At 38.5% G+C, this 25,000-nt stretch overlaps 3 protein-coding genes across 6 annotated transcripts in view; 2 read left to right on the top strand and 1 right to left on the bottom strand.

Annotated features, from left to right (window-relative positions):
- LOC143019489 (uncharacterized) overlaps nucleotides 1-25,000 on the bottom strand; it is a 90,336-nt gene that overhangs the window by 29,305 nt on the left and 36,031 nt on the right. The gene's annotated exons all lie outside the window — the stretch shown is intronic.
- The window catches only part of LOC143019488 (uncharacterized), a 97,297-nt gene that overhangs the window by 22,443 nt on the left and 49,854 nt on the right, over nucleotides 1-25,000 (top strand). The gene's annotated exons all lie outside the window — the stretch shown is intronic.
- LOC143019486 (zinc finger MYM-type protein 1-like) lies at nucleotides 11,237-13,814 on the top strand. 3 transcript variants are annotated; one of them, XM_076175123.1, is made up of 3 exons: nucleotides 11,237-11,427; nucleotides 12,226-12,365; nucleotides 12,494-13,814. In XM_076175123.1, the coding sequence occupies exon 3, from the start codon at nucleotides 12,857-12,859 to the stop codon at nucleotides 13,799-13,801; it is 945 nt and encodes a 314-aa protein (XP_076031238.1). In that variant the 5' UTR covers nucleotides 11,237-11,427; nucleotides 12,226-12,365; nucleotides 12,494-12,856; the 3' UTR covers nucleotides 13,802-13,814. The 3 variants fall into 3 exon arrangements, with proteins under 3 accessions (XP_076031238.1, XP_076031239.1, XP_076031237.1); XM_076175124.1 differs by lacking the exon at nucleotides 11,237-11,427 and adding an exon at nucleotides 11,437-12,068; XM_076175122.1 differs by lacking the exon at nucleotides 11,237-11,427 and having other exon boundaries at nucleotides 11,437-12,365.

A 25,000-nucleotide genomic window follows, 5' to 3' on the forward strand; every position in this document is an offset into this window, starting at 1 on the left:
CCCATTTGGGAGGGTAATAACTGTAGATCACAAACCCAACATGTGGTCTAAGGTCATGATCAATCACACCACACAAGCATACACACACACACACACACGCACACACACACACACACACACACACACACACACACACACACACCGACTCGGTGGCATAGTTGGTAGAGCGCTGAACTGGGAAGCAGACGTACTCCCAGCACCCAGTTCGAATCCTACCCAAGGCCGAAATTATTTCGGTATCGCTGTGCCTCGGGTCGTTACTCTGACTCTCGTGGGCGGGGAGTTGGGTGTGTGTGTGTGTGCAAGGTCATAGCATTACCCATAGATCGGACCTACGAGCTCTGAGCTCTCTTCCAGGAGGGAAATAGCTGTCGATCACGAGTCCAACACGTGATCCAAAGACCAAGTGAATACACACACACACACACACACGCACGCACGCACGCACGCACGCACACACACACATACGCACACGCACATGCAGATACACGCTCACAGACACACACACACACACACACACACACACACACATGGCTCGACGGCACAGTGGTAGCGTTCGCAGCTGCTAACCTGGCGGTCCAAATTGGAATCCCGCCCAGGTCTGAAATTTCAGTTATTGCTGCGCAAAGAGCCGTTATTCCAACTTTCGTGGGCGGGGACTTGTGTGTGTGTGTGTGAGTGTGAGACAGCATTACCCATAGATCAGTCATACATGAGCTCTGGGCTCTCATCCGGGAGGGTAGTAGCTGTCTATCACGAGTCCAACACGTGATGCAAGACCATGGTGAATTACACACACACACACACACACACACACACACACACACACACACACACACACACACACACACACACACACACACACACACATATATATATATATATATATATATATATATACATGTGTGTGTGCGTGTGTGTGTGTGGATTGGGAATGTCAGGAGCCGTTGGGGATCGAACTCAGGTCAATATGATTACGAGATGATTGTGAAGGACAGATTTAGGATAAGTGAAAGAGAGAGAGAAGGAGAGAGAGAGAGAGAGAGATTTCTCTCACTAGGAGTGGTCCATATTAGCCCCGTGGGATCACTCTGGTGTCGTTCGCTGCAGGGAGCAATCCTCAATCCTATTTTTATTTTATTATATTTTATTTTCGTAACCCTTTTCTACGCTGATGTCTCGTTCTATACATTTTGCGACTAAAACAGAACGTTTTAATCTTCATTTATTTCATTTATTTATTTATTTATTCATTCATGCATTTATGTTTTTATTTATTTATTAAGTTATATAATTCATTTAATTGTATATATTTTAAGTTGATGCTGCGTGGTTTTACACCTTTAGCTTGGGCGACGCCCCTTACTGGTGTCATTCTGGCTAGCGTCGGGTGATTCCGTTCAATTAAAGGGACGTCGCCGTATGGATTGGTGGGTGTGGGGGGCAGTGTATTGTAGAAGGTCAAGAGAAATGCAGAACAATTGCACATATCAATAAAACGTTCGTAATATATGGTTGCAACAGACGTCCCCCAAATCAGGCTCGCTCAAAATGGCTTGACAAAGAAAAAAAAAAAGTATTGCTAAAAAGAGACAGGCTTATAAAAAATACAAGTGCTCTGGCGCATCTAATGACTATCAAATTTATGTATTAATACAGAGAGATTTAAAAAAGACAATAATAAAACGAAAACGACAATGTGAAATGAATATCGCTAATATCTCCAAAGAGAATCCCAAAGAATTCTATAGCTACATTAGTGATAAAAAGGTTATTAGGAATCACATTGGTCCATTATTATCTGCTGTCGGTCAACTTGAATATTCAAATGAAGGAATATGTGATATTTTAAACAATTATTTTAGCTCAGTATTCGTAACCGAAACACCCCAAAGTAAACTCGAAACTGAAGCCTGTGAAAAGTCTAGGGTGAACTTACTACGGTAAAAAAAAAAAAAAAAAAAAAGTGTATAGAGAAACTCAAAGTTAATGAAACACCAGAGCCTGGCGGTTGGCATCCAAGAATCTTAAAGGAGATGAAAAATTGAACACAAGTAAATGCAAGGCAATGCACATAAGTAAAGATAACAGTTAGTACGATTACAAATTATATGGAAATTCGTTAACAAAAGTGATTAGTGAAAAGGATCTCGTCGTAATTATCAGTAACGATCTCAAATCATCTAAGCAGTGTATTTCAGCCTCTGAGAAAAGAAATAATATTATATGACTGATTACGCGATCTTTTGACTTCAAAAGTCCAACAAGCTAAATAAATCGTTAGTTCGTCCACATTTGGAATATGCTGTTTCTGTATGGTCACCGAATCGCATTAAAGACATTGACAGATTGGAAAAAGTACAACGGCGAGCCCTTACAAATACAATATCAAAAATATGCGAAACAGCTATCAAAAGTAAATGGGTTAAACATTTGGAAGATAATAATATACTAAATCCAAAAGAATTTGGATTTAGACGCGGAAGATCATGTGCCACAAACTTGATTTGCTTTACCCTGGGCTAATAGAAATAATACAAGAAAGGGACGGATAGGCAGATTGTGCCTTCTTAGATTTACAAAAAGCATTTGATAAAGTACCACACAAAAAGCTACTAAGAAGAATTGAAACAATATGTGGAGTACAAGGAAAGTTATTGCAATGGATGAAAGATTTCTTAAACGGGAGAAAAATGAGGTTGGTACTTAGAGACGAGAACTCGACCTGGGAAGAAATGATAGGTGGAGTCCCACAAGGTTCCGTGCTGGTTGCGATAAAATGTTTGTCATATATATAAATGACATGGATAAAGGTGTGGAATTTAAATGAACTTCTTTGCAGATGATGCGAAACTACTAAAGAAAGTACAGAGGAATTTGTAACTCACGACAAAAAACCTGGACAAAGTCTGGGAATGGAGTCAGAAGTGGGAAGTGGACTTCAACATCAAGAAATGTAGCATAATTGAATTTGGAAAAAGTAAAAAAAGAAAAGAAAAAAAAGGATATCAGGACAACATTAAATTGGAGCAAATAAAGTAAAGAAAGTGGGATCTGAAAAATACCTGATAAACAGATAAACAAAATTGTCGGAGAAACCTACAACTTGCTAAGATCAATAAAGGTGTCTTTTTATTAATTATTATTATTATTTTTTTTTTTTTTAGTGTAGAGACTAGTTTTGAACCATAAAAGAATGCTGAGTTACTCTGGACCGTAGGGGCGTCACGAAAGCAGGGTCAGAATTGCTATTTAGCTTCGAATATCCATCGATAGAACTGGTTATCCCTGCCAGACGTTATTGTCACAAATAAGTATTTTGGTAAATAATAGATGTATAATTAATAATAAATGATGAATAACTTAAGATAATTAATATATATATATATATATATATATATATATATATATATATGTGTGTCTTATAAAAAGTGTCATGAATAGATAGATAAGTAGGTAATAAGTGTGAACGTAAATAGTTGTGCGAAATGAGTGAAATTAGCAAATTGTAGAGAAAAACCAACGAATTTAGTTCTTTTTTGGTCGTACAAGCGTGTAGGTCATTATCAACTTAAATTAGAACCAGAAAAGTTTGTACTCGAGGAGGTTCGGTAATTGACTCCACATACAAACACACAAACACATTAAAGATGGAAGGGCTTTAAGAGGTCCTGAGAGTAAATTAAGAAAGAGAACATGTATAAAGGATGTGAAGAAATACAGTTTTCCATGTAGATTCATAGAATAGCTAAGAAGGCGATAGAGCCCAAACTCAAACAATACGTGCATTCAGATCCGAATGTGATAACTAGATGTCAAGGATTTAGATAAAGTTGGATTTTACAAAGGATTACAAAGGCAGAGCATGCCGACAGGAGACCTTTTGGTCCATATCTAGGTCTGATGCGAAAAAAAATCAAAATAATAAATGAATAAGTTAAAACTATGATATTGTAAATAAATAAAATAAATACATGCATAGGTATAGTTGAATAATAAACAGGTAAATAGTAAATAATAATAAAAGGACAAATTAATCATGAATGAGAATCAAACAGGCAAATGATAACAAAACAAAAACAAATAATATAGATTATAATCATTACAGCATCTTGCTTAGGTGTTTATCTAAATGATTCTTAAAGCTTCGAACTGAACACATTGCACTGCCTCTGCAGAAAGTTTATTTCATTCATTAACTACACGGTTGGCGAAGTTGTTTCTACCCACTTCCAAATTGAATCTATTTCCGGACAGTTTAAGACCATTGTTTCTCGTCGGATTCTCATTCAGTGTGAAAATTTTGTCACTTTTGATGTCAATTCCCTTTAGAAAGAGAATAGGAGACGGGACCCAACGAGCGTTGCTCCTTTCCTGAATACTATAATTAGGTAAATACATTCGAAGCGACAGGAAGCAAAAAAGGACGGAAGGAGGATCCTCGCCGTTTCCGGGTCGGAGCAGTATCTCTGATGTCCTCCTCGGAGCGGCGACGAAACGTTCGCTCCGCTCCGGGTCCTCCACGACTGGGGGAAGCGTTTGACCGAATGACCAAGAGGCCGACCGGCGGAGACCAGAAATGCAGACAAGACAAGACTCGCCGGTCGGCCTGGATCGCTGGAACGGAATAAGAAGAAGGATACATCAAGGAGGTCGGTCGGCCTGGACATCATCGAAAAGAAACAAGGCCGACCGACCGGGGAAATTGTAAGAAATAGCACGAAAGGATAGGAAGCCGACCGGTTTAGGAAAGTGAAAAAGAAAAGTATAGAAAACCGGTCGGCTGGGACATCGAAAAGTACATTAGAAGAGCACGGGAGGACGGTCGACCAAGGAAGAATACAGAATTGAGGTCGACCGTCCGGGTAAGCTGGAAAGTTATAAGGAATGGAAACCAAAGGAGGTCGGCTGGCAGAGAATATGTAGAGGAACGATGCCAGCCGACCGGGTAAGAGGATAAGATTATAGCTAGTTGGAATGGAGGTCAGCCGGTCGGCATGGAAAGGAAATTAGGATTAGATGGATCAGAAGCCGACCGGCTGACCGGGAGCTCTCCCTCAGCTGAATAAAATCTTCTGACGCTGACCAGAACGAAAATTACTTAAGAAGTGCAGCAGAAGTGACGAATAGTGGAAATTAAAAGTTACTTTTTTTCTAAGTAGAGACTAGTTTTCAACTATAAAAGGATGCTGAGTTCCTCTGGACCGTAGGGGTGTCAGGAAATGAGGGTCAATTACTTGTCTCGGTTGTGTCGATCATTAGAATAAAATCACAACATTTACATATATTGTCCAAAAATGAGTATTTTAATAAGTAATTGATATATGATTAATTATAATAAATTACATAAAATGAATAAATGTATAGATGTATATATATTTCATATATTAGAAAAAAAATCATGAATAAATGGATAATTAGGTAATAAATGTGAACGTGGTTGTACGAAATAGGTGAAATTAGCAAATAATAAAAAAAAAAATGGGTTCATGTTGGTCGTACAACTGTTGAAGTCGTTATTAAGTTGAATGAGAACCAGAAATGTTTGTACTCGTGGGACTCCGCAAATTGCTTACACACACACACACACACACACACACACACACACACACACACACACACACACACACACAGACAAGGACGGGAATTATTTCGCCAGCTCTGCACTGCGAGCCGGCACCCAAACTCTCGTGGGCAAGGATTTGTGTGCTCTCATTTGGGAGGGTAATGGCTGCAGATCACAAGCCCAACATTATGGTCATGATGAATCACACACACCATACAAGAGCGCGCGCACACACACACATACACACACACACACACACACACACACACATGCAGGTGCACGCTCACAGGCACACAAACGCGGACACACACACAGACACACACACACGGCTCGACGGCGCAGTGGTAGCGTTCGCAACTGCTAACCCGGCGTTCCGAGTTGAAATCCCGCCCAGGTCTGAATTTTCAGTATCGCTGCGCAGAGAGCCGTTATTCCAACTCTCCTGGGCGGGGACTTGTGTGTGTGTGTGTATGTATGTATGTATGTGTGAGGTCACAGCATTACCCATACATCGGTCATACATGAGCTCTGAGCTCTCATTTGGGAGGGTAGTGGCTGTGTATCACGAGTCCAACACGTGATCCAAGACCATGGTGCTACACCCACATACGCGAAGAAGAAGAAGAAGAAGAAGAAGAAGAATACCACCTGACCCCGATTTACCCAAGCGCTTTTTCAAGAATATTTTTAGGACAAAGCGTCACCGTAATACCACCTGTCCCCGACTTCCACAGCGTTTTTTAGAAGAATATTTTTATTTAGACTTGGATATATATATATATATATATATATATATATATATATATATATATATATATATATATATATATATATAATATATATATATATATGTATACATATATACCAAGTAACGTAGATGTCGTAGCGCATGAGAAAAATAAAACTTAAACCCACTCTCGGAGAAAGATAAGCTGAGGTACAGAGTAAACCGTATATTTCGACCACTAACTGTGATCCTCTTCAATAGTTAAAATTATTGGGTACATAGACAAGAACTTATATAGAGAGGAGGAAACTACAATAGAGAACTCAGTAAGCCTCAGGTCACGTGCCCTGACTGAGGTCAGACGTTTCGTCCTCTGGAGATGAATTTATTAACTGCCGTACTAGTAATGGCATCTGGTGACCATTGACCTTTAGAAGTGTTATAATTTGAGAATTGTTTTTTAATGAAAAAATATTGAGTCCTCATTAATAAAACAATTCCCAAATTATAACACTGAGTTCCCTATTGTAGTTTCCTCCTCTGTATGTAAGTTCTTGTCTATGCACCCAATAATTGTAACCATAAAAGAATGCTGGATTGCTCTGGGCCGTAGGGGTGTCACGAAAGGAGGACCAGAGTTGCTATTTAGCTTCGAATATCCATCGATAGAACTGGTAAATAATAGATGTATAATTAATAATAAATAATGAAAAATATAAAATAATATATGCATATATATATACATATATATATATATATATATATATATATATATATATATATATATATATACTTATAAAATTCTGATTATCTTGTTTATCTCGCTTGATTGAAACCGTCACCCAGCCAATCAGAAGAAGAGATATGACGTCACGACTGAGGACCAGCCAATCAGAAGAAGAGATATGACGTCACGACTGAGGACCAGCCAATCAGAAGAGATATGACGTCACGACTGAGGACCAGCCTATCAGAAGAAGAAATATGACGTCACGACTGAGGACTAGCCAATCAGAAGAGACATGACGTCACGACATCAGCTCTGTGGGTCCTAACGAACCCCAGCTTTGAGCACGTGATGTCACGACTGCAAATTTTCCAATTTGCCAATTTTTTAATTTCCAATTTTCCGATTACAATTTTCTGACCATTAATATTTAAAATTTTCATCTTTAATATTTGAAAGTATAGCCAACTCCTGAATTAACATCTATGAGGCATAATGAGTATAGTAAAATATTACGTAGTGTTCCAAGCAATGACGATATGACGTCACAATGTTCTGCATTTCAAGTCACTGCCTTCGTCTACTGAATAGAGGTAAGAGCTCTAAATTATATTCAGTTTGATATAGAAACTTATTTTCTGTGATTTATACTATACGGTGATAGTGACATAGTATATCTATCATAAAGTTTATATTTATAAACGTTGTTACTCGATCAAGTCCCATGGGACTCCCTGAATGATAATGAGTGGGAGTGGGATTGGGAGTGGGATGACGAGACGTGACATAACATAAGCATAATTAAGGAGGCTCTCTATATTTAATTTCTTGAGAGCACGAGGACCACACAAAACTGGTAAGTCTTAAGCTAATAATAACATGCTTTAAAAAGATCGTGATATGACATGTTAACAATAGGTTGAAGATACACTTCCAGAGCAGAATGAATGCATATTTTGGTAGACAGAAAGATACGGTATGGTACAGCATGGAAAATTATATGTTGCGCTGAGTAGAGTTAAGCAAAGGGAAAATAAAGTGTTTTTAGATCATTCAAATTGTACAAAGAATGTTGTAAATATAAGACAATTGTCTTAATAAAGATTTTATTTACCATTTTATCAACAACGTATCATTTAAATTTTGATTTGACCTAACGGATCACGGGTGGTCTAGTATATATATATACATATATATATATATATATATATATATATATATATATATATATATATATATATAAGAAAAAATGTAATGAATATCATGAATAGATAGATAAGTAGGTAATAAATGTGAATGTAAATGGTACGAAATGGATAGAATAAGCAAATTGTATGGAAAAACATTAATTTTTTCACATACACACACACACACACGTTAAAGATGGAAGGGCTTTAAGAGGTCATGAGAGTAAATTAAGAAAGACCACATGTCTAAAGGATGTGAAGAAATGCGCTTTTCCATGTAGATTAATAAATATGTGGAATAGCTAAGAAAGTGACATGGCCCAAACTCAAACAATACGTGCATTCAGGTCCGGATGTGATAACTGGAAATCAAGGATTTAGGCCAAGTTGGAACTGTACATGAATTTGAGTCCAGTTTTGTTAGAAAATTAGAGAATAGGACACGGGACCAAACGAGCGTTGCACCTTTCCTGAACACTACAATTAGGTAAACACACTCGAGGCTAAGGAGGGCCTTGTTTACATTGAACAAGATGTCATGGTGCCAAACAAGAATAATTACAGTACACGAGCTCCGTCATCTGGGGTTTAATGGAAACGGGCTTTAACCCCAGAAACACCTGCGAGCCTTGACTCGAGCTGAATAAAATCGCCTGGCGACAGGAAGCGAAAAAGGACGCAAGGAGGATCCTCGCCTTTTCCGTGTCGGAGCAGTATCCCTGATGTCCTCCTCTGTGCGGTGTCCACTCGTTCGCTCCGCTCCGGGTCCTCCACGACTGGGGGAAGAGTTTGACCGAATGACAGGAGGCCGACCGGCGGAGACCAGAAATGCAGACAAGACAAGACTCGCCGGTCGGCCTGGATCGCTGGAACGGAGTAAGAAGAAGGATACATCAAGGAGGTCGGTCGGCCTGGAAACCATCGAAAAGAAGTAAGGCCGACCGACCGGGGAAATTGCAAGACATAGCGGAATGGATAGGAAGCCGACCGGTTTAGGAAAGTGAATAAGAAAAGTATAGAAAACCGGTCGGCTGGGACGTCGAAAAGTACATTAGAAGAGCACGGGAGGACGGTCGACCAAGGAAGAGTCAAGGATCGAGGTCGACCGTCCGGGTAAGCTGGAAAGTCATAAGGAATGGAAACCAAAGGAGGTCGGCTGGCATAGAATGCGTAGACTCGTAGAGGAACGATGCCAGCCGACCGGGTAAGAGGATAAGATTATAGCTAGTTGGAATGGAGGTCAGCCGGTCGGCAGGGAAAGGAAATTAGGATTAGATGGATCGTAAGCCGACCGGCTGACCGGGAGCTCTCCCTCAGCTGAATAAAATCTTCTGACGCTGACCAGAACGAAAATTCTTAAGTGCAGCAGAAGGGACGAAGTGGAAATATAATTGTTTTTACTTTTTTTATAAGTAGAGACTAGTTTTCAACTATAAAAGGATGCTGAGTTCCTCTGGACCGTAGGGGTGTCAAGAAATGAGGATCAGAATTGCTCCTTAGCTTCCATTATTCATCGATAGAATTGCTTGTTTCGGTTGTGTCGATTATTAGAATAAAATCACAACTTTTACATACTCTATCCAGAAATAATTATTTCAACAAGTAATAGATGTATGATTAATGATAAAAAATTGTATAAAATTATATGATTAATAATAAAAAAAATTATGAAATTAATTAATATACTTGTATAGATACATATGTTTTATGCATAAGAAAAAATTCCATAGATAAGTAGGTAATGTGAACATGGTTGTACGAAATAGGTAAAATTGGGGAATAACTAAAAAAGAAATGGGTTCTTGTTGATCGTACAACTGTTTAAGTCATTATTAAATTGAATGAAAACCAGAAATGTTTGTACTCGTGGGGCTCCGCAAAATGCTTACACACACACACACACACACACACACACACACACACACACACACACACACACACACACACACACACACACACACACCATCTCTGCACTGCGAGCCAGCACCCAAACTCTCGTGGGAAAGGATTTGTGTGCTCTCATTTGGGAGGGTAATGGCTGTAGATCACAAGCCCAACATGTGGTCTAAGGTCATGATGAATCACACCACACAAAAACACACACACACACACACAACACACACACACACACACACACACACACACACACACACACACACACACACACACACACACACACACACACACACCATCTCTGCACTGCGAGCCAGCACACAAACTCTCGTGGGGAAGGATTTGTGAGCTCTCATTTGGGAGGGTAATGGCTGTAGATCATAAGCCCAACATGTGGTCTAAGGTCATGATGAATCACACCACACAAACACACACGCACATACGCACACATACACACACGCACGCACATACACATGCACGCACATACACACGCACACACACACACAAGCACGCACATACACACGAATACACACACACACACACACACAGACACACACATACACACACACACACACACATGCAGATACACGCTCACAGACACACACACACACGGACACGCACGCGCGCACACACACACACACACACACACACACACACACACATGCAGATACACGCTCACAGACACACACACGGATACGCACGCACACACACACACACACACACACACACACACACACATACACAAACACGGCTCGACGGCGCAGTGGTGATGTTCACAACTGCCAACCTAGCGGTCCGAATTCGGATCCCGCCCATTTCTGAAATTTCAGTTATACGTGTGTGTGTGTGTGTGTGTGTGTGTGTGTGTGACAGCATTACCCATAGATCAGTCATACATGAGCTCTTTGCTCTCATCCGGGAGGGTAGTAGCTGTCGATCACGAGTCCAACACGTGATCCAAGACCATGGTGAATTACACACACACACACACACACACACATATATATATGTATATATATATATATATATATATATATATAAATATATATATGTCTGTGTGTGTGTTTGTGGATTGGGAATGTCAGGAGCCAGGGCCGTTTCTAGCTATAGGCGGTATAGGCGATTGCCTAGGGCCCCCGGCCGGCCCAATGGCTAGGTAACGCTACCGAAGGTCAAATATGAGCCTGTGCCTCTCCCGCCTGCCGACGCAAATAAACAACACGCCTCTTGCAGTGTTTGTTATTGTTTGAAATGTTTTGATCGTCTGCTAAAAATACTATCTTGTTAAAAATCACCTATATCTTATTTAATCTAAAGATATAATATGGTAAGCATTAATTGGCTTTATTTATTCATTTATGTGTTCACTAAGCTAGGGCTTATGGCTACAGATGTTACTAATTGTTAATTACAAACTCTTTTTGGCCATTAGCTTACTATTCTTTGTCCAATTGTTTGGCTTTATTTGTCACTGGAATTGGCATCACCAGCGTTCTTGTTTACTCTTTGGTCGCTTCATGCTTAGCTTCTGATAGTGTAAATTTGTAAGTTTGTGTGTTCTGTGACTGTAAGTTGGAATTCCTTTTATTATATTTGTATGCACAATAGGAAATGTTTGTATTCTATGGAATGTTTACCTTTTCCACCTTTTTCAATATTCAATGTTCATATATGTTCATATGTTCAATTTTGTTGATTTTGTATCGATATTTTATCCAATCCCTTATTCATTTATTCGCTTATTTCTTTATTATCAAAATTATGATTATTTATTTTCTCACTTCACCTACCTAATGAAAAAACACTAGATGGCAGGACCGAGGTTAGCTCAAAAGGAAGTGACAGAAATACATGAATTCTATTCCGTTTGTCGTGTGGTCCGTTTCTCTAGTTCGTATATAATATTAAGATAACCACAGGCTCAACAATCACCCATCTGTTCACCTTTCAGGTCTACCCGAATTTCGTGTATGTAGAATTATTTTTATTAAGGGGTATTTAAAAGGTTTACACTTTACAGATATCTGTGTTAGGCCTACACTGATAAAAATAATCATATTTATTCTACTCGAATATCGTGTATGTAAAATTGATTCCATGTATTTATAAGGTTTTCACTTAACAGATTTCTGTGCTAGGCCTACATTAGACTCTAAGACTCGCCAATCATCATTCCCGTAATGGCATCAAAACGAATTTATCTCAGCGGAGCAGAGAAACGAAAGAAAAAGAAATTTGACGAAGAAAAATGGTCAAAAGAAAAAGGTAATTCATTATCGTTTATTTAATAATTTAAAGAAACATATTAAAGTTTGGTTTTATTATGTTTTCTGAATGGTGAGTATTATTTTAGACTAACGCCTAATCATCTAAGGAAATTTGTAATTTTGCAGGATCAATTCTAAAATATATTGGAGCTCCAGACAGCAAGCCAGAGGAATATTCTGAACTTCCTGAACAGGATGCTCCAGTGCCATCACATTCATCAGGATCTGTCCAGGAAGCTGTACTGCCACCAAGACCACCACATTCCCCAGAACCACAGAAGGCATCATCTACTTCTGAGCAGCCTCCCATTTATTCTAAACCACTAGATCCTGCTAACTGGCCAACCATTCTGTCTGATGCATTTAGAACGGATGCAGTAGGTAGAGGGCCATTTCAGATTAGTTCTGATTTCACATTTCCCAAAAAAAGAAGACGGAAGAAGTTTCCATTATCATTATTTTTGTAGAACATTGGTTAATGGAGAAAAGATGAAGCGGACTTGGCTTATCTACTCAAAAACAAAAAATGCTCTCTATTGCTTTTGTTGTAAATTATTTTCAACCAAAGAACAAAAGTTAGTGACAGAAGGACTGACAGACTGGAAAAACATAGGCACACTTTTGAAAAGTCATGAAAGCAGTCCAGCACACATAGCGCACATGGCAACCTGGAAAGATTTACAACTCCGTTTGCAAACTGGAAAGACAATAGACCAAGCTGAAAGAACACTATTGGAGGCTGAAAAGAGGCGCTGGAGAGATGTCCTGACTCGCTTAATCGCCATTATCCAATCCTTAGCCGAGAGAAATCTTGCATTTAGAGGTTCATCAAACACGTTACACCAGCAGAATAATGGGAATTTTCTAAAAGAGGTGGAGCTGCTTGCTAAATTTGATCCTGTCATGAAGCAGCACATTGAGCGTGTTGAGAGTGGCCAGTTCAGTCATTCCAGCTACCTTGGAAATATCATCCAAAATGAACTTATTGCTTCAATCAGTACTAAAATAATGGACACAATGGTGACTGAAGTTAAACAGTCCAAATATTATTCAATTATTTTGAACTGTACTCCCGATGTAAACCATCAAGAACAGATGTCAGTCGTCATAAGGACTGTCAAAATGGACAAGAAACCAGAAATTAAGGAACATTTTATGGGGTTCCTTGTAGCTTCTGAAACAACAGGTCTTGGTTTGTCATCTCTAATTATAAAGAAACTGACGGAACTGAATATTCTCCTTGAAGATTGCAGAGGACAATCATATGATAATGGTGCCAACATGAAAGGGAGAAACAAAGGAGTTCAAGCCAGACTTCTTGAGAAGAACCCTCGTGCACTCTATGTTCCATGTGGAGCACATTCCCTAAACTTGATGATATCTGATGCAGCAACAGCTTCAATAGATGCCACTAGCTATTTCGGCACTGTTTAGAAACTGTAAACCTATTTTCAGCCTCACCACAAAGATGGGCAATCCTAAAAGATTATGTCACTGTTGCACTCAAGACCTGGAGTGACACAAGATGGGAGAGCCGTATTAATAGCATAGAAGCTGTGCGGTATCAGGCCTCTAATATAAGGGAAGCTTTGTTGAAGGTCAGGGAAGTGTCTGATCCTCTGACCAAGGTTGAAGCCCAAAGTCTGGCAGAAGAGGTGGGGTCATACCGATTTATCATTTGCACAGTCATATGGTATGACATTCTACACATTGTGAACCATGTCAGTAAGCTCCTGCAGTCTCCTAAAATGCAGCTTGATGTGGCAGTTGACCTCCTTACTAAAGCGAAAACATCTCTGACTAACTACAGAAGAATTGGATTCACTTCAGCTCAAGTCTCTGCTAAAGATATGTGTGAGGAAATGAATGTAGAGGCTGTACTCAAAGAAAAGAGATTAAGAAGTACAAAAAGACACTTTGCTTATGAGGCCGCAGATGAGATCTGCAATGAAGAGGCTAGAAATAACATTCTTTAATGTTGTTGTTGACACTACCATTCAATCCTTAACTGATAGATTTAAAACTCTGAGTGAAGTAAGAGACCAATTTGGAGTGCTGCTCAATTTCCAGAAACTGGATGATCAGTCATTGAACAACCAGTGTGACAAACTATGCAAGACATTAACCTCTGGAAATGAAAGTGACATTGATGGAAAGGAACTGGCTATGGAAGTTAAACACTTACCAAGTTTGCCCTCAGACGAAATGACTGCTCTTGAGCTCCTCACCTTTATCCACAAAAAACATTTTGAGGAATTGTATCCCAATCTGTGGGTTGCACTGAGAATTGCCTGTACTCTGCCTGTGACTGTGGCCTCAGCAGAGAGGAGCTTTTCGAAGCTGAAACTCATCAAGACCTATTTAAGATCATCTATGGGGCAGGAGCGACTCAGTGGTCTTGCAATAATCAGCATCAACCATGAAGTGGGGAAAGACGTGTTGTATGAAGATATCATTGATGATTTTGCTAGTAAAAAAAAAAAGCCAGAAAGCAGAGATTTTGAGCCCAATACAATGCAGTTGGTGGTGGTTTGTATTCAGAGACTGTGATGTTAAGTTACTACTATTTTGGAGTGTGGTTTGTATTCAGAGACTGTGATGTTAAGTTACCAATATTTTGAAGTGTGGTTTGTATTCAGAGACTGTGATGTTAAGTTAAAATAAATGTTTAAATAAATAAATATGGTGTAATAGCATCCTTTAACACCATCAAAAGATATAGAAATTGTTTAATTACTGTTTGGCAAACTTCACAGGTATAAATGAAATACCAATCTGTCTAGCTCTCTAACTTTTGAGGGCCCCTAACTGCCTCTTGCCTAGGGCCCCCACAAAGCTAGAAACGGCCCTGTCAGGAGCCGTTGGAGATCGAACTCAGGTCAATATAATTACGAGATGATTGTGAAGGACAGATTTAGGATAAGTGAAAGAGAGAAGGAGAGAGAGAGAGAGAGATTTCTCTCACTAGTTGTGGTCCATATTAGCCCCGTGGGATCACTCTGGTGCCAGCCTAGGCTCGTTCGCTGCAGGGAGCAACCCTCAATCCTATTTTTATTTTATTTTCGTAACCCTTTTCTACGCTGATGTCTCGTTCTATACATTTTGCGACTAAAACAGAACGTTTTAATCTTCATTTATTTCATTTATTTATTTATTTATTCATTCATGCATTTATGTTTTTATTTACTTATTTATTAAGTTATATAATTCATTTAATTGCATATATTTTTAAGTTGATGCTGCGTCGTCTTACACCTTTAGCTTGTGTGACGCCCCTTATTGGTGTCATTCTGGCTAACGTCGGGTGATTCCTTTCAATTAAAGGGACGTCGCCGTATGGATGGATGGGTGTGGGGGTAATGTATTGTTGAAGATCAAAAGAAATGCAGAACAATTGCACATATCAATAAAACGTTCGTAATATATGGTTGCAACAGACGTCCCCCAAATCAGACTCGCACAAAATGGCTTGACAAAAAAAAAAAAAAAAAAAAAAAAATACAAGTGGTCGGTCGCATCTAATGACTATCAAAGTTATGTATTAAAACAGAGAGGTTTAAAAAAGACAAAAAACGAGAACGACAATATGAAATGAATATCGCTGATAAATCCAAAGAGAATCCCAAAGAATTCTATAGTTACATTAGAGATAAAAAGGCTATTAGGAATCACATTGGTCCATTATTATCTGCTGACGGTCAACTTGAATATTCAAATGAAGGAATATATGATATTTTATACAATTATTTTAGATCAGTATTCGTAAAGGAAACACCTCAAAGTGAACTCGAAACTAAAACCTGTGAAAAGTCTAGGGTGAACTTACTACGATAAATATAACTAAAGAAAAAATTAAAAGATTTATAGAGAAACTCAAAGTTCATGAAACACCAGGGCCTGGCGGTTGGCATCCAAGAATCTTAAAGGAAATGAAAAATGAGATTGTCGTTCCATTAGAAACCATTTTAAAGAAATCCATCATATCTGGAGATGTCCCAAGAGAATGGAAGCTAGCTAACGTTACTCCCATATTCAAAAAAGGTGACAAAAAGAAACCAAATAACTACAGGCCTATAAGTTTGACTTCAATCGTAGGAAAAATGATGAAAACTATCATCAGAGATGCTATCGAACATCATTTAGAAAGTAACTGTTTGATAAATGATAGCCAGCATGGATTCAGACGGAAACATTCTTGCGTCATTAACTCGAATTCTACAACGTAGTCATCTCGAATTATGACAAAAGAAACAACATAGATTTTATATATCTAGACTTTGCAAAAGCTTTTGATACCGTCCCCCACGAAAGACTACTTACTAAATTAGCTTCTCACGGAATAAGTGGTAGCCTATTAAGTTTGACTAGAAATTGGTTGAATGATCGAAAAGAGAGTTGTTTTAAATTGCAAAACTTCTAAATGGAAAAATGTTACGAGAGGAGTTCCTCAGGGTTCCGTTCTCGGGCCACTTCTATTCATAGTATATATAAATGATATAGACCACGAGCTAAAATCTATTGTTTCCAAATTTGCTAATGATACAAAACTGTGCGGAATGGCAAATGATCACTTAACCAATTTGATATTCAAAAAGATTTATATGAATTACAGGAATGGTCTGAAAAGTGTCCCATTAAATTTAACACTAATACTGTAAATACAAGGCAATGCATATAAGTAGAAGTAACAGTAAATACGATTACAAATTATTTGGAAATTCGTTTACAAAAGTGGATAGTGAAAAGGATCTCGGCGTAATTATCAGTAACGATCTCAAATCATCTAAGCAGTGTATTTCAGCTTTTGAGAAAAGAAATTATATTCTAGGACTGATTACGCGATCTTTTGACTTCAAAAGTCCAACAAGCTATATAAATCGTTAGTTCGTCCACATTTGGAATACGCTATTTCTGTATGTCACCGAATCTCATTAAAGACATTGACATTGGAAAAAGTACAACGGTGAGCCCTTACAGGTACAATAGAAAAAATATGCGAAAAAGTTATCAAAAGTAAATGGATTAATCATTTGAAAGAGAATAATATACTAAATCCAAAACAACTTGGATTTAGACGCGGAAGATCATGTGCCATAAACTTGATTTGCTTTTACTCGAGGCTAATAGAAATAATACAAGAGACGGATGGGCAGATTGTGTCTTCTTAGATTTACAAAAAGCATTTGACAAAGTACCACACAAAAAGCTACTAAGAAAAATTGAAACAATAGGTGGAGTACAAGGAAAGTTATTGGAATGGATGAAAGATTTCTTAAACGGGAGAAAAATGAAGGTGGTACTTAGAGACAAGAACTCGACCTGGGAAGAAATGATAAAAGGAGTTCCACAAGGTGTATTGGCTCCGATAATGCTTGCCAAATATATAAATGACATGGATGAAAGCGTGATATGTTATATGAACTTCTTTGCTGATGATGTGAAACTACTAAAGAGCGTAAATACAGAGGAAGATTGTAAATCACTACAAAAAGACCTGGACAAAGTCTGGGAATGGAGTCAAAAGTGTGAAGTGAATTTCAACATCAAGAAATGTAGTATAATAGAATTTGGAAAAAGTATATAAAAAAGATATCAGGACAACATTAAATTGGTGCAAATAAAGTAAAGAAAGTGGGATCTGAAAAATACCTGATAAACAGATAAACAAAATTGTCGGAGAAACCTACAACTTGCTAAGACTAATAAAGGTGTCTTTTTATTATTATTATTATTATTATTTTTTTTAGTGTAGATACTAGTTTTGAACCATAAAAGAATGCTAAGTTACTCTGGACCGTAGGGGCATCAAGAAAGGAGGGTCAGAATTGCTAATTAGCTTCGAATGTCTATCGATAGAAATGGTTGTCCCTGCCAGACGTTATTGTCACAAATAAGTATTTTGGTAAATAATAGATGTATAATTAATAATAAATGATGAATAACTTAAGGTAATATATATATATACATTATATGATATATATATATATATATATATATATATATATATATATATATATGGAAGAAAGTATACGCTGGACTCGACGTTCGTCAATTTATTCCGACGTTTCGAACCCTGTCCGGGGTTCGTCTTCAGGGTAATACAGTGGTAGCCATAGGAAATGTACATAAATAGGGGATACCTGGTACACTGGGACAGGTCTTCCCAGTAACCGTTAAATTCCAACACAGGTAGAACATATCAAAAACACAAATGAAAAACAAAAATATAAATAAAACTATAATACAAAATGTGCAATGCTACCTTAAAAACATTCACAGAGTTTACCATAGAAAAATAAAGAAATACAGTGAAGGCTGTAAGAACTCAACCCGCTGCCGATGGGCCGCACCACAATGCACCCCGTGGAACAAATGTCCCGCGTAGCATGCATTGTCACAGAACAAAGAAATTGGAACAAGAAGAAGAACGTATAATCCATCAATAAAATAAACATGCAAAAAGGAGTTCACATTAAAATAAACAAGAAAACAAAATGTAGTGTGAAAAAATGCCCACCAAGATTGGTGTAAAAGCTGCACGCTGTGACGTGCCACAACAATACGATAAACTACAACTCGCCACGCGGAACAAAAGTCACGTGAAGCATGCACTGTCACAGACCCCAGAAATTGTAACCGTAAAGTGAAGCAAAACCGTCCCTCACAGTTAATGAATTACATAAATAAAATTACATAGATAAAAATTACATAGATAAAAATGTAATAATGCAAAACACATTACCGTCGTGTTAATACAAATAAAACAAATAAAACACACAACCTAAACAAATTATGACGCATGCTCTTTCTCCAGCCTATCCTTCGCTCCCTTATAAATTGGGTTTAGAGTAATGCATCTGTTGACACTATTATCGTCACTTGACCAAGCTTCATTATCAACTTAAATGAGAACCAGAAAAGTTTGTACTCGAGGGGGTTCGGTAATTGACTCCACATACAAACACACAAACACATTAAAGATGGAAGGGCTTTAAGAGGTCCTGAGAGTAAATTAAGAAAGACAACATGTCTAAAGGAATGTGAAGAAATACAGGTTCCCATGTAGATTCATAGAATAGCTAAGAAGGCGATAGAGCCCAAACTCAAACAATACGTGCATTCAGATCCGAATGTGATAACTAGATGTCAAGGATTTAGGTAAAGTTGGATGTTACAAAGGATTACAAAGGCGGAGCATGCCGACAGGAGACCTTTTGGTCCATATCTAGGTGGGATGCGAAAAAAATCAAAATAATAAATGAATAAATAAAAAATATGATAATGTAAATAAATAAATTACATAAATAAATGCATAAGTATAGTTAGATAATAAACAAACAGGTAAATAGTAAATAATGATAAATTGACATATAACTAATAATAAATGAGAATCAAACAGGCAAATGATAAAACAAAAACAAATAATATCAAATAGATTATAATCATTACAGCATCTTGCTTAGGTGTTTATCTAAATGATTCTTAAAGCTTTGAACTGAACTACATAGCACTGCCTCTGCAGAAAGTTTATTTCATTCATTAACTACACGGTTGGCGAAGTTGTTTCTACCCACTTCCAAATTGAATCTATTTCCGGACAGTTTAAGACCATTGTTTCTCGTCGGATTCTCATTCAGTGTGAAAATTTTGTCACTTTTGATGTCAATTCCCTTTAGAAAGAGAATAGGAGACGGGACCCAACGAGCGTTGCTCCTTTCCTGAATACTATAATTAGGTAAATACATTCGAAGCGACAGGAAGCAAAAAAAGGACGCAAGGAGGATCCTCGCCGTTTCCGGGTCGGAGCAGTATCTCTGATGTCCTCCTCGGAGCGGCGACGAAACGTTCGCTCCGCTCCGGGTCCTCCACGACTGGGGGAAGCGTTTGACCGAATGACCAAGAGGCCGACCGGCGGAGACCAGAAATGCAGACAAGACAAGACTCGCCGGTCGGCCTGGATCGCTGGAACGGAATAAGAAGAAGGATACATCAAGGAGGTCGGTCTGCCAGGATATCATCGAATATAAACCAGGCCGACCGACTGGGGAAATTGTAAGAAATAGCACGAAAGGATAGGAAGCCGACCGGTTTAGGAAAGTGAAAAAGAAAAGTATAGAAAACCGGTCGGCTGGGACATCGAAAAGTACATTAGAAGAGCACGGGAGGACGGTCGACCAAGGAAGAATACAGAATTGAGGTCGACCGTCCGGGTAAGCTGGAAAGTTATAAGGAATGGAAACCAAAGGAGGTCGGCTGGCAGAGAATATGTAGAGGAACGATGCCAGCCGACCGGGTAAGAGGATAAGATTATAGCTAGTTGGAATGGAGGTCAGCCGGTCGGCATGGAAAGGAAATTAGGATTAGATGGATCAGAAGCCGACCGGCTGACCGGGAGCTCTCCCTCAGCTGAATAAAATCTTCTGACGCTGACCAGAACGAAAATTACTTAAGAAGTGCAGCAGAAGTGACGAATAGTGGAAATTAAAAGTTACTTTTTTTCTAAGTAGAGACTAGTTTTCAACTATAAAAGGATACTGAGTTACTCTGGACCGTAGGGGTGTCAGGAAATGAGGGTCAATTACTTGTCTCGGTTGTGTCGATCATTAGAATAAAATCACAACATTTACATATATTGTCCAAAAATGAGTATTTTAATAAGTAATTGATATATGATTAATTATAATAAATTACATAAAATGAATAAATGTATAGATGTATATATATTTCGTATATTAGAAAAAAATCATGAATAAATGGATAATTAGGTAATAAATGTGAACGTGGTTGTACGAAATAGGTGAAATTAGCAAATAATTAAAAAAAATGGGTTCATGTTGGTCGTACAACTGTTGAAGTCGTTATTAAGTTCAATGAGAACCAGAAATGTTTGTACTCGTGGGACTCCGCAAATTGATTACACACACACACACACACACACACACACACACACACACACACACACACACACACACACACACACACACACACACACACACACACAGACAAGGACGGGAATTATTTCGCCAGCTCTGCACTGCGAGCCGGCACCCAAACTCTCGTGGGCAAGGATTTGTGTGCTCTCATTTGGGAGGGTAATGGCTGCAGATCACAAGCCCAACATGTGGTCTAAGGTCATGATGAATCACACACACCATACAAGAGCGCGCACACACACACATACACACACACACACACACACACACACACACACACACACATGCAGGTGCACGCTCACAGGCACACAAACGCGGACACACACACAGACACACACACACGGCTCGACGGCGCAGTGGTAGCGTTCGCAACTGCTAACCCGGCGTTCCGAGTTGAAATCCCGCCCAGGTCTGAATTTTCAGTATCGCTGCGCAGAGAGCCGTTATTCCAACTCTCGTGGGCGGGGACTTGTGTGTGTGTGTGTGTGTGTGTGTGTATGTATGTATGTGTGAGGTCACAGCATTACCCATACATCGGTCATACATGAGCTCTGAGCTCTCATTTGGGAGGGTAGTGGCTGTGTATCACGAGTCCAACACGTGATCCAAGACCATGGTGCTACACCCACATACGCGAAGAAGAAGAAGAAGAAGAAGAAGAAGAAGAAGAAGAAGAAGAAGAAGAATACCACCTGACCCCGATTTACCCAAGCGCTTTTTCAAGAATATTTTTAGGACAAAGCGTCACCGTAATACCACCTGTCCCCGACTTCCACAGCGTTTTTTAGAAGAATATTTTTATTTAGACTTGGAGATATATATATATATATATATATATATATATATATATATATATATATATATAAAGTAACGTAGATGTCGTACCACATGAGTAAAATCAAACTTAAACCCACTCTCGGAGAAAGATAAGCTGAGGTACAGAGTAACCCGTATATTTCGACCACTAACTGTGATCCTCTTCAACAGTTAAAATTATTGGGTACATAGACAAGAACTTATATACAGAGGAGGAAACTACAATAGAGAACTCAGTAAGCCTCAGGTCACGTGCCCTGACTGAGGTGAGACGTTTCGTCCTCTGGAGATGAATTTATTAACTGCCATACTAGTAATGACATCTGGTGACCATTGATCTTTAGAAGTGTTATAATTTGGGAATTGTTTTTTTAATGAAAAAAAAAAAATATTGAGTCCTCATTAATAAAACAATTCCCAAATTATAACACTGAGTTCCCTATTGTAGTTTCCTCCTCTGTTTGTAAGTTCTTGTCTATGCACCCAATAATTGTAACCATAAAAGAATGCTGGATTGCTCTGGGCCGTAGGGGTGTCACGAAAGGAGGACCAGAATTGCTATTTAGCTTCGAATATCCATCGATAGAACTGGTAAGTAATAGATGTATAATTAATAATAAATAATGAAAAATATAAAATAATATATGCATATATATATACATATATATATATATATAATATATATATATATATATATATATATATATATATATATAAAATTCTGAAACTCTAATTTGCATATTGCTTGCTTCTTGAAACCGTCACCCAGCCAATCAGAAGAAGAGATATGACGTCACGACTGAGGACCAGCCAATCAGAAGAGATATGAAGTCACGACTGAGGGCCAGCCAATCAGAAGAGATATGACGTCACGACTGAGGGCCAGCCAATCAGAAGAGATATGACGTCACGACTTAGGAGTAGCCAATCAGAAGAGACATGACGTCACGACATTAGCTCTGTAGGTCCTAAGGAACCCCAGCTTTGAGCACGTGACGTCACGACTGCAAATTTTCCAATTTGCCAATTTTTTAATTTCCAATTTTCCGATTACATATTTTCTGACCATTAATATTTAAAATTTTCATATTCAATATTTGAAAGTATAGCCAACTCCAAGCAATGACGATATGACGTCACAATGTTCTGCATTTCAAGTCACTGCCTTCGTCTACTGAATAGAGGTAAGAGCTCTAAATTATATTCAGTTTGATATAGAAACTTATTTTATTATATATATACTATACTGTGATAGTGACATATAATATCTAACATAAAGTTTAAATATATAAAAGATGTTACTCGATCAAGTCCCATGGGACTCCCTGAATGATAATGAGTGGGAGTGGGATTGGGAGTGCGATGACGAGACGTGACATAACATAAGCATAATTAAGGAGGCTCTCTATATTTAATTTCTTGAGAGCACGATGACCGCACAAAACTGGTAATTCTTAAGCTAATAATAACATTCTTTAAAAATAACGTGATATGACAAGTTAACAATGAGCTCAAGCTACACTTCAAGAGCACAATGAATGCATATTTTGGTAGACATAAAGATACGGTATGGTACAGCATGGACAATTATATGTTGCACTGAGTAGAGTTAAGCAAAGGGGAAATATTAAACTGTTTTTAAATCATTCAAATTGTACAAAGAATGTTGTAAGTATAAGAGCATTGTCTTAATAAAGATTTTATTGACCATTCTATCAACAACGTATCATTTAAAATTTTATTTGACCCAACGGGTAACGGGTGGTCTAGTATATATATATATATATATATATACAGTATCTATATATATATATATATATATATATATATATATATAAGAAAAAATGTATGAATATCATGAATAGATAGATATATAGGTAATAAGTGTGAATGTAAATGGTACGAAATGGATAGAATAAGCAAATTGTATGGAAAAACATCTAATTTTTTCACATACAAACACACAAACACATTAAAGATGGAGGGGCTTTTTAAGAGGTCATGAGAGTAAATTGAGAGAGAGCACATGTCTAAAGGATGTGAAGAAATGCAGTTTTCCACGTAGATTCATAAACATGTAGAATAGCTAAGAAGGTGACATAGCCCAAACTCAAACAATACAAATTAAGATCCGAATGTGATAATTGGAAATCAAGGATTTATATCAAGTTGGAACTGTACATGAATTGGAGTCTATGTTTGTTAGAAAATTAGAGAGTAGACGGGACCCTACGAGCGTTGGTCCTTTCGTGAATACTACAATTAAGTAAACACACTCGAAGCTAAGGAAGGATTTGTTTATATTGAACAAGATGTCATGCCGCCGACCAATAATAATTACACGAACTCCGTCATCTGAGGGCTAATGAAGACGGGCTTTATCCCCCAGAAACACCTGCGAGCCTTGACTCGAGCTGAATAAAATCGCCTGGCGACAGGAAGCGAAAAAGGACGCAAGGAGGATCCTCGCCTTTTCCGTGTCGGAGCAGTATCCCTGATGTCCTCTGTGCGGTGTCCACTCGTTCGCTCCGCTCCGGGTCCTCCACGACTGGGGGAAGAGTTTGACCGAATGACCAAGAGGCCGACCGGCGGAGACCAGAAATGCAGACAAGACAAGACTCGCCGGTCGGCCTGGATCGCTGGAACGGAGTAAGAAGAAGGATACATCAAGGAGGTCGGTCGGCCTGGAAACCATCGAAAAGAAGTAAGGCCGACCGACCGGGGAAATTGCAAGACATAGCGGAATGGATAGGAAGCCGACCGGTTTAGGAAAGTGAATAAGAAAAGTATAGAAAACCGGTCGGCTGGGACGTCGAAAAGTACATTAGAAGAGCACGGGAGGACGGTCGACCAAGGAAGAGTCAAGGATCGAGGTCGACCGTCC

Source organism: Oratosquilla oratoria, chromosome 37 (assembly GCF_046742065.1).
Source record: "Oratosquilla oratoria isolate Oo_2021 chromosome 37, ASM4674206v1, whole genome shotgun sequence".
NCBI classification, from domain to species: Eukaryota; Metazoa; Arthropoda; class Malacostraca; order Stomatopoda; family Squillidae; genus Oratosquilla; species Oratosquilla oratoria.

Bases quoted from the DNA above. Each gene is read 5' to 3' on its own strand.
- LOC143019486 (XM_076175123.1), top strand. From the start codon at position 12,857: ATGAAGCGGACTTGGCTTATCTACTCAAAAACAAAAAATGCTCTCTAT.